Source organism: Myotis brandtii, unplaced genomic scaffold, assembly GCF_000412655.1.
Source record: "Myotis brandtii unplaced genomic scaffold, ASM41265v1 scaffold966, whole genome shotgun sequence".
Taxonomy (NCBI): domain Eukaryota; kingdom Metazoa; phylum Chordata; class Mammalia; order Chiroptera; family Vespertilionidae; genus Myotis; species Myotis brandtii.
The window spans coordinates 366783-377484 of NW_005372000.1; the positions used below are offsets into that span (position 1 = coordinate 366783).

Consider the following 10702-nt stretch of genomic DNA (forward strand, 5'->3'; position numbering starts at 1 on the left):
GGGACCCGGGCAGGGGCTGCCCTCTGCCGCCCCGGGGTCCCCCTCCTCAACGGCAGTGACACCGGCAACCTCAGCTGCGAGCCGCCTACCGCCCGAGGAAACGGGACACGAGGTGGGTGCCTCCAAAAGCTCCCTCTCACTGCACCCCACCCCACCACACGAATAGCGGGACCCCCCTGCCCCCGCACCGCCGCCTCCAGCGCTCACACCATCCTCTCAGGGCGCATGGCTCCCCTGACACATGTGTCCCCTGCAGCTCAGAACATTCCATCCCAGCATCACACTACCTGGTCAGAGTCCCTTCACACCCTGATCCCGCCCCGAGCTTCCTGTAAACCCCAAAACACAGCACCCTCCGCACACACAGCCACAGAGAGCTAGACACGGAGGGTGGGGGAGCAAGGACCTCCTGCTGCCATTCCTTCCAGGTCTCTCTTTTCCCTTTACATACAACTCACAGAGCCACAATGGGGGAGGACAGAAGGCAGGTAAGATTGGGGGAAAGCAGGGGCTGTTTGAAGGAAGGAGCTGGAAGACCTGAGTGGGAAGTTAGAGTCATAATCGGTGTCCCCCTCCCCAACCCCCAACCTTCCCTAAAGAGATCCTCCAACTTGAATTAAGCTGTAAGTTAGGCTGGATGCTGCTTCCTAGAGCTGCCTGTCTCCATTTCACTCATCCTCAAATCCCTTCCATGCCTCCTCTCCAACTTGCCTCTCCTTAGGTTGCAACCCCTCCCCCAAGCTGGACTACCCCTTTTATCCCCATGCCTTTGTGCCACCATCTCCTCATCCCCTCCCCTCCCCTTCAGATGATATCCATTCACCTATTCCCCAAAATAACTTTCACTCTTCCCATGAGTCAACATCCTAATTTTTTTTTGATGGCCTGGATCAAGATGTTTTTTCCCCTTCCTGGGCCTTTTCTTTCCTTAAATGTTTACTGTGCACCTGTTATTGTAGTCCCTGGGCTAGGAGCTGGGGACGCAGGGATGAACTAGACCTTGCTTGGACCCTCATCCCTGCAGAGGGGACACAATACCAATGGAAAAATCACATTAAGCATGGGAAGTCCCTCAGAGGGTCTGAATGATCAGCGTCCAAAGGAGATAGGGTTCAAGAACTTCGTAGAGGGAACCTGGAGATGGGTCTTGAAGTTGGAGTTTGTCAGGCAGAAAAGGAAGAAGTGGGATTTTAAGAGAGGAAGCAGTGGTAAGCAGAAGGAAATTATTCTAAGCCCAAGAAGGGAATGTGGGAATAAATTATAATTCAAGTGTTTTTTCTAACTGACACAGTAAGACATGCTTTCTCAGACAGTTGTTACACATTCTCACTTAGATTCTTTCATTCAACAAATACTTATTGAACCAGAGAGTGTGCTAGGCACCAAAACTGACACTGTTCCCATTTCATGGAGCTCACACTTTAGTGGAAGAGACAGACAAGTAAGCAGGGAATTGCAGCACAAAGGGGGAGGGGCCTTGAGAGGCTTTGGGGAACACAGAAGAGGAGCACCTCTAGCCTAGCCTAGACTTGGGAATCAAAGTTGGCCTCCTGAGAAGGTGAAGTATGATGAATAAAAATAAAAAAAGATGAGAGAGAGCCAGGCAAGTGAACAGAGAAAAAAGGCAAAAAGCATCCCTAGCAGAGGAACTGTATATGTAAGAGCCCAAAGTTTAAGTCCATGTCACCTTTGTTCAGTATGCCCTAGTTTCTGGGCGCCCAAAACATACACCATAAAAGAGGAACAATTAACACTCAAAAATGAAGACCAGGCTAAAGGGTTTACGGAGAGCCTTATAGACCTGGCTAAGGAGTGTCAATTTTATCTTAAGGGCAATGGGAACTGCTGGAAGTTTCAGTATTCCTGCCAGGATTTATTCTGTAGTGTGTAGGATGGCTTGCAGGACAATACATGTGTAGAAGGCAGCGGGTGGGAAAGGCAGACACATATAGAAGGCCATTATATTACACTGGTCCTGGTGAAAGATGATGCTGGCCTAGAGTAAGGTACTGACAGTGGGGATGAAGAGTAGTGGATGGATTTGCAAGGCATTTCTGGAAGTGGAATCAACAGGATTTAGTGATTTGTGAGAAACAGAGAGGGAGGAAGAGGTCAAAGGATGACATTCAGGTTTCTGGCTTAGATAATTGGATGGATATTGGTACTGTATAATGAGAAGTATTACACAGGAACAGAATCAGGTTTAAAAGAGATTATAAGTTAATTCAATTTGGAGCCAGCTAAGCATAAATGCTGGCAAGATACCCAGGTGGGATTGTCCAGTCAACCGTTGAACCCAAGGGTCTGGAAGCTGGGGGAGAGGTCTGAGCTGGAAACACAGACTTCAAAGGTCTTTGCTTAGAGGAAGTAATGGAAGCCATGCGAATAGATAAAATTTGTGTAGAGTAGAAAAAAGAGAGAGAGAGATACTGGTCCTGGCTGGCATGGCTTGGTGGTTGAGCATCGACCTATGGACCTGGAGGTCATGGTTCAATTTCCAGTCAGGGCACATGCCCAGGTTGTGAACTTGATCCTCAGTGTGGGGTGTGCAGGAGGCAGCCAATCAATGGTTCTCTCGCATCATTGATGTTTCTCTCTCTCTCTCCCTCTCCCTTCCTCTCTGAAATCAATAAAAATATATCTTTTGAGAGAGAGAGAGAGAGAGAGAGAGAGAGAGGAGAGAGAGAGACTGGGACAAGACCCTGAAGAAGACCAATATTTAAAAGCCAGGCAAAGAAAGTCCATGTGGAATGGAGGTGCAGAAGACAGCAGGGATAGTGAATAGAGCAAGGAAGCCTAAGAAAGCAGAATATAAAGCGATTCAGAGCACGGATGCAGGAAATGGCCTCATTCATCTGGATGTAGTTACCCACACAGTTGAATGTTACACAGGCCATCAGAACTTACCCACAAAGACTCTATTAGCCACACTCACTCAGATATTACCCCCACAAGTGCATGTTACTCAGGCTTACTCCAGTGTAACCAGTAGAAAGTTGGATATTACCCACACTATTCTGATATAACCCACACAGACTTGAGTGATACCCATATTCACTCAGATGCTACCAACAGAAAAACAGATAGCGTCCACACTCACATTAATATTGCCCACATCAGTTAGCTAGTACTCATTCATGTCCACACTGATATTAATATTGCCCACATCAGTTAGCTAGTACTCATTCATTAAACACACTCACTTTCATTTCATTATTGTCCACAGACAATTAGATATTACCAATGCTCACTTAAGTAACCTTCTCTAGATATTGCTCTCACACATTCAGATATTACCCGTCAGACTCAGATCAGATTAACTCAATCAGATTAACATCTCACTTAACATCTTAACATCTCACATTTATACTCACTTAAATATTGTCCACTTGAATATTACTTCTGTCTCCAAAGAGACAGAGACAGAGAGGTGAGGGCTGCTAGAGCTTTAGAGGCACAGTGGTGAAGGTTGGATGAGGAAGGACAAAGCAGGTGCATTTGTGTGCAAAGTGACAGAGATTCATTCCAGATTCACTAGCAAGCATGTGTTGACACTTCTTGGTGAGGGACATTATGCCAAGTGCTAGGGAAATGCTGGAGAACGAGATGGGCATTGCTCCTGATCTCCAGAAGCTCATAGTCTAGTGGGGGAGACAGAGGATTACACATCACCGCAATACAGTGAGAAATGCTGTGATGGAGAACAGAGAGAGAGAAAGAAGCACAGATTGAGATTTTATTGGGAGAAGGAGGCTGCATGATGAATGGCACCGGAGTGAGAGAGCAGTAGGAGGCAAAGCATTTTAGAGATCTGGAGACTTAGCTTCTATTCTGATTCTGCCCCCTACTTATTGTATGCTCTGAGCAAGTAATGTCACTGCGGGGTTTAGTTCAGAGCGCTCTTGTAATTAGCATTGACTTGACATCTACAACAGTTTCTGAATAAGTTGGTATTTGTGATGAGAAAACAGCTTAATTTGGGGGCTAAGGTAAAGTCAGCCAAGGAAGAGAGAGTTGTAGCTCTGAGTCCTTCCTTCCCCAACCGGGAAGGGTCTGCCCCCTGCCCTCTTTCCCTTTAAGCTCTAGTGTCTCTCAAGCTCAGGCCATGGGTGTGGGTGACCAGGCCAATTTAATTTAATTCAGTTGTGTCTTGGTCTGCTTAGTTATGATATAGAGACCCAAAGATGAACCCATGTCCCAATACTCAACTCAAATGAATGGAGTCAGCCCTCTGTCTAGCCCAGAAACTCTAGTGTCCCTGCTGTGAGTTCCTGCAGCACTTTTTGTGTTCCTCAACCTCCACTCCTCATCACACTGTGTGGCAATTATCTGTGTATATATCTGGGTGTTCCTTCCTCTTTCATGTTCATCTCTGTGCCCAATGCCTGGCATGCAGATGTTTCTTGAGTGAGAATGAATGTTTGGAGATCATTAAAATACAAAGCAGAAAGTAAAAAGGGTTCTAATAGATGTGTAAGGAACATGCATAGTCAGAGGAAGGGGAAATTAACTCCAAAGAAGATAGATGTCCAGAGAAGTGGACACTAGATCTCAGTCTTAGGGACACAGGTAAGTAGGAATTCACCAGATACAGAAAACACATTTGCGATGGAGGTGGGGGTTGGTGAAAGAACTTTCCAGGCTGAGAAACCAATGTAAGCAAGGGAGGGAGTCATAAGTGCATATGATGCCTTCAAGAAACTGAGTCATCCAGGAGCTTAAGTGGGTGCATTGCAGGGAGGGGGTTGGAAGAGGATAAGGGCAGTTCTCAGAGAACCTGCACTTGCTAAAGGTTGCAGACAGTAGAGAGTAGGGGAAGGTGTTTTTTTAGACAATAAGGACCTGACCTGTCAAATACTACAGGGAGGTCAAGTAGAATAGGCTTAGAAGAGACCTTTGGATTCAGCAGCTAAAGCTTAGTGACCTTGAGAAGAAGTGTCCAAGCAGTGATGGCAGGACAGATGGGGCACTGGATTGTAATGGACTGAGAAATGAACAGAAAGATGAATATAATCCTTTCAAGAAGTTTGGCTGCAAAGAGATTTGGAGTAAAGCTTGAGAAAAGACAGGCTTTCTTAAAGAAGAGTAGAGTTAGGCCAATTTAATTAAGTCTTGAGGGGTTAGAAGGGTAAAGGATTCAAGTTCATCATTTACTGAGTTGGGGGTGGGGATTCTCTTGGGAAGCAGGGGATCTGGCTGGATAGTGGGCATTGGGATGAGTGGGATTGGAGGGTCTGGCTGAGCCGGGGACACAGGCCCCCCTATTGCCACCTCTCTCTTTTCCTGCCCAGAATTGGAGCTTGCCATTAGGGTCACCCTTTATGCAGTGATCTTTCTGATGAGCGTTGGAGGAAATGTGCTCATCATTGTGGTCCTGGGACTGAGCCGCCGCTTGAGGACCGTCACCAACACCTTCCTGCTGTCACTGGCCGTCAGCGACCTCCTACTGGCTGTGGCCTGCATGCCCTTCACCCTCCTGCCCAATCTCATGGGCACATTCATCTTTGGCACAGTCGTCTGCAAGGCGGTTGCCTACCTCATGGGTAGGTGAGACAACCACCCTGCCCCCCTTGCCCCTCTCCTCCTCTACAGTCCTTGCCCCATGTCTGCGGTGTTTCCCCGGAGACAGTTGAGAAAGTCACACTGGTGATTGTGTGGTTCCGGTTTCCTAGGTGACCCCTTCTTCCTTCCTTGTTTAGGGGTGTCAGTCAGTGTGTCCACCCTGAGCCTGGTGGCCATCGCCTTGGAGAGGTACAGCGCCATCTGCCGACCACTGCAGGCCCGCGTGTGGCAGACACGCTCCCACGCTGCTCGAGTGATCATAGCCACGTGGATGCTGTCGGGGCTGCTCATGGTGCCCTACCCCGTATACACCGTCGTGCAGCCAATGGGGCCCCGAGTGCTGCAGTGTGTGCATCGCTGGCCCAGTGCGAGGGTTCGCCAAACCTGGTGAGGGTGCCCATTCCTGGGAATCCCTTCTCCAGCTCCATCAGACGCTTAGGACCATTCCCCAGAACCTTCCCCAGAAGCTGCTCCTAAAATTACTACTCCAGTTCCCTTTTAGCACCCCCCCCCACCCGGGATTCCCATTTGGGGCCTCTCCGCAGTTCTCTAGGCCTTCCCAGCAGCACCCCCAAATCCTAGAAACATCCGTCCTCGGCTCGTTCCTCATCCTCCGTGAGGGCTGGACAGAGCCCCGCGTGACTGGCCTGTGCTCTGCTTCCAGGTCGGTACTGCTGCTCCTGCTTCTGTTCTTCATCCCGGGTGTGGTTATGGCCGTGGCCTACGGGCTTATTTCCCGCGAACTCTACTTAGGGCTTCGCTTTGATGGCGACAGTGACAGCGAGAGCCAGAGCCGAGCCCGAAGCCCAGGAGGGTTGCCGGCTGGGGCGGGACCAGGTGCGTGAAACCCAGAGTGAAATCCATAAGGGGCCGGGCTTTGAAAAGTGGAGAAAAGGGGGCGGGGGTGGTCTACGGAAAGGCTGGAAATGGGGGGTCAGATTAGGGGTTGGTCTACGGAAAGGCTGGAAATGGGGGGGTCAGATAGGGGTTGGTCTGGAGTTGAGAGGACTGGGCTTCCTGCCTTGAGCGCCCACTGTCTGTGCCTAGGTGTTGCCCTGCAGAACGGGCGCTGCCGGCTGGAGACCCGGCTGGCGGGCGGCGAGGACGGCGACGGCTGCTACGTGCAGCTCCCGCGCTCCCGGCCCGCTATGGAGCTGTCCGCGCTGACCGCACCCACTCCCGGGCCGGGATCCTGCCACCGGCCGACCCAGGCCAAGCTGCTGGCCAAGAAGCGCGTGGTGCGGATGCTGCTGGTGATCGTCGTGCTCTTTTTCCTGTGCTGGCTGCCGGTGTACAGCGCCAACACGTGGAAGGCCTTCGACGGCCCCGGAGCGCGCCGAGCACTGTCGGGCGCGCCCATCTCTTTCATCCACTTGCTGAGCTACGTCTCGGCGTGTGTCAACCCCCTGGTCTACTGCTTCATGCACCGTCGCTTTCGCCAGGCCTGTCTCGACACGTGTGCCCGATGCTGCCCGCGGCCCCCGCGAGCTCGCCCCCGGCCTCTTCCAGACGAGGACCCTCCCACCCCCTCCATTGCTTCCCTGTCCAGGCTGAGCTACACCACCGTCAGCACGCTGGGGCCTGGCTGAGGGGTGGGGGGCGAGTGGGGGCTAAGGCAAGACAGGCCGATTTTTCAAGCACTGACCCAATCAGACACACAAGAGACACAGACTCCCCTCCCCCTCTCAAAAGACTGACACCCAACAGCATGGACTTACCCCCAATGCGCAGGAAAAGGTGGTTTATTGGCACAAAGTAAACAAAGCGGACCCCCACACAGAAAACGAGGCACATTTGCTGTGGCATAGAAACAGGGCACTGACCTTGGACAGACTCAGACACCGCATCCCTAGCGGCGGACTATCCCTCCGCAGCAGGACCTCTATGACAGGGAAGACCGGCCTCTCACACACACAGCGTAATGGCACTGATTCATTTAGAGATCTGGAGCCCGGCACTGGGCTGACTCCTGAGACGCTCCAGGCTGCCCCCAGTTTGACCTCGCAGTGCCCTTCCCCACGCAGCACTGGGTACACCAACCTCATCTCCCAGCTCCCTGACTAACAGGCTGTTTTGCACTGAGAAGTCCCTTCATTCCTTTCCAATTAAATACTATGTCCCTGCCCCCGCCGACCTCTTCAATAAATAATAAATGCCTTGGCTTCCTCCTAAACTTCCTTTCTGGACTCTTCGGGGGCAGGTGAGGAGGCAAGGGGTTTTGTGATCTTCTCTGTCAGGTCACCCACAGCAGGACCCCCTGCCAAAAAGCCCATGGTCTGAGGCTGGAGGAGGCTGTGTGTTGTCTCTGAATTGTCATCCTGGACCCACCTCCACACCCATGTCATAGGTAGCAGCTGGACATGGGGGTGAGGGTGGGAGGTAGGATATCCATGACACTTCATGAGTCCTAAGCACATTCTCCTAAAGTGGCATCACTGTTAAGGTACTATAATAATAAATGCTTATTAAACATTTAATGAAAAGATAAAAGAAGCAGCACTGTATAATGAGACTCCGTTTGTTTAATATGTGTTTGAAACACCAGGGGTCAGACCATGATAGGTGAACAGAGACTAATTAAAGAGTAGAGCCTTGTCGATGCGCTCTTATCTGGCAGCAGTACCTGGCCACGCTTCTGCTCCACAGAAGCACCCTTACTGGTCAGCAGCAAGAAAGGGGGCGTGGAGAGGGCTGGCCCTGAATAGGAGTCCCAGAGCCCAGCCTCCCTTTTGACACTAAGACACCCAGCCCTGGCCGGTGTGGCCCAGTTGGTTGGGCATCCTCCCATGCACCAGAAGGTTCCTGGTTTGATTCCCTGTCGGGGCAAATGCCCAGGTTTGGGGCTCCATCCCCAGTAGGGGATGTGCAGGACGCAGCCAGTCAATGTTTCCCTCTCACATCGATGTTTCTCTCTTTCTCCCTCTCCCTCCCTTGCTCTCTAAAACAATGAAAATATTTTTTTTTTAAAAAACTTATCCAGCCCCAGAGAGACAGAGACAGCAACATCACCCCCTACACACACACAATGACGAATAGACAGGGAAGAACCGATGAGCTCATTAAGGGGACGTACATGGATAATCATGTATGGTATGGTATGTTGGGAGAGGGCTTCCTTGACATCTCATCTTGTAACAGATGGGTGAACTGAGACCCAAAGAAGAAAAGAAAACTGCTCAAGGTCATTTGATAAATAGGAGCAAGACAGAAATAACCCTTTTAAAGTGGACACTGAGTTGGAGATGGGAAAGAAGCCATACCCATCAGGGAGCAGACCCAAATGCCTGGTACTGATAAAATTGGGAGCCCTTTTTCAAGGAAAAGAATACAAATATACAGACACAAAATTGCCAGGGGACTCACCAGGGCCTTGGAAGAGGCCTGTGTGAGTGAGGAGCCCTGATATTTAAGCCTCATTAGCTTCACAGCTAATAATGCCTCTACCCACTAAGTGCGCTGAACAAAGGCTGGGTGGAGCGAAGGACAGTGAGAAAGGAAAGTGGGTTTTCTGTTAAACGTCGCTGAGGTGGCTCCCAGCCATCCTTTTTACAAGCTCTAGGCTGCAAGAGGCAGGACTAAGGAGAAAAGGAGGGAGAAGGCGTTCCAAGCTGTCAAGCACAGTGCTGGTTAAAAATAGAATCCCAGCTGGTCTGAGGAGCTGAAGGCAAGATATTGGGCCTTTCTCTCTCATGCCAATTTTTCCTGGATGGGGCTGGAGGGAGAAGTAGGGTTTCCCATAGGGTTCGCAGCCCTCCTACTCTCCCACCCCCATCTCTGCCATCCCTTCTGAAAGCAATGCAGCCTTGAGGAGGGTCAGTCCCTTCAGTTGGGGCCTGGGCTCCTGTTGACCACCAGATGGCAGTGGGGAGTCCAAGAGGGAGGGCTGTGGAAAGGGCTAGCCTAGAACCCAGCACACTGTGCAGCCCTTTAGTCTAGTGAATACTTATGTATTCACTCTGTGCTCTATCTAGTTACCAAATGTGGAATCCCGGGAGCCTCCCCATCTTTTGAAATATGACAAAACATTTCAGGTCCAGATTTAATGTCGCTGCCTCCATGAAGTCCTGCTTGGCCATCCTAACAAAGCTCATGTGCTCATATAGTACTGACTACCTTCTCTCGTCTATCGAAGTTATTTGTGTCCCTGCCTGATTTCCCATATTGGAGTGGGAGAAGCACGAGGTCATAGGAAGATGACTGAGCTGAGATCAAGATGGTGAGGTGATGGAAGGCGTGGAGATGAAATATGCTTCTCAGTGCTATACGACAGGTGTTTTGTATACACAATTTATTTTATTCTCTGAACTCTTCAAAAGGACATTTTTCTTCATTTGATAAAAAAGGAAAGTGAAGCTGAAAAATTTAGGTCCTACAGCTAGAATGGAAGCAAGAACTAAGCTCAGGTATCTGCCTCCAAAGTTTTTTCTCTTTCCATTATGCTGTATTGCCTTCCTTCAACCCTTGAAGACCTGGGAAGGTTCCAGTGGTCCTGCCTTTTAAAAGTTGTGTGATTAAACAAAGAGAAGGGTCCCAAATAAATAAAATCAGAAATGAATGTGGAGGAGTAACCACTGACACCACAGAAATACAAAGGATTGTAAGAAAATACTATGAACAACTATATGCCAACAAGCTGGACAACGTGGATGAAATAGACAAATTCCTAGAAAAATACAATCTCCCAAAACTGAATCAGGAAGAATAAAAAAAATCTGAATGGGTCAATAACAACTGATGAAATAGAAGCAGTAATAAAAAATTTTAAAAAAAAAAACTCCCACCAAACAAAAGCCCAGGTCCTGATGGTTTCACAGGGGATTTTTACCAAACATTCAAAGAAGAACTAAACGTATACTCCTCAAACTATTTCAGAAAATCCAAGACAAATGTACACCTACAAACTCTTTTTATGATAACAGCATTATCCTAATTCCAAAACCAGATAAAGACACTACAAAGAAAGAAAATTACAGGCCAATATCCTTGATGAACATAGATGCTAGAACCCTTAACAAAATATTAGCAAATCACATCCAGCAATATATTTAAAAGATCATACACCTTGATCAAGTGAGATTTATTCCATGGATGCAAGGCTGGTACAATATTTGCAAATCAATAAATGTGATACATCACATAA

At 49.1% G+C, this 10702-nt stretch overlaps 1 protein-coding gene across 1 annotated transcript; it reads left to right on the forward strand.

Moving 5' to 3' along the window:
* Positions 1–7735, forward strand: CCKBR (cholecystokinin B receptor; the record flags this gene model as incomplete). Its single annotated transcript, XM_005886265.2, has 5 exons — positions 1–112; positions 5292–5543; positions 5700–5949; positions 6227–6399; positions 6610–7735. Coding segments are annotated over 5 exons (1329 nt in total), but the record flags the coding sequence as incomplete, so codon positions are not given.
* Between the last annotated feature and the right edge of the window lie 2967 nt (positions 7736–10702).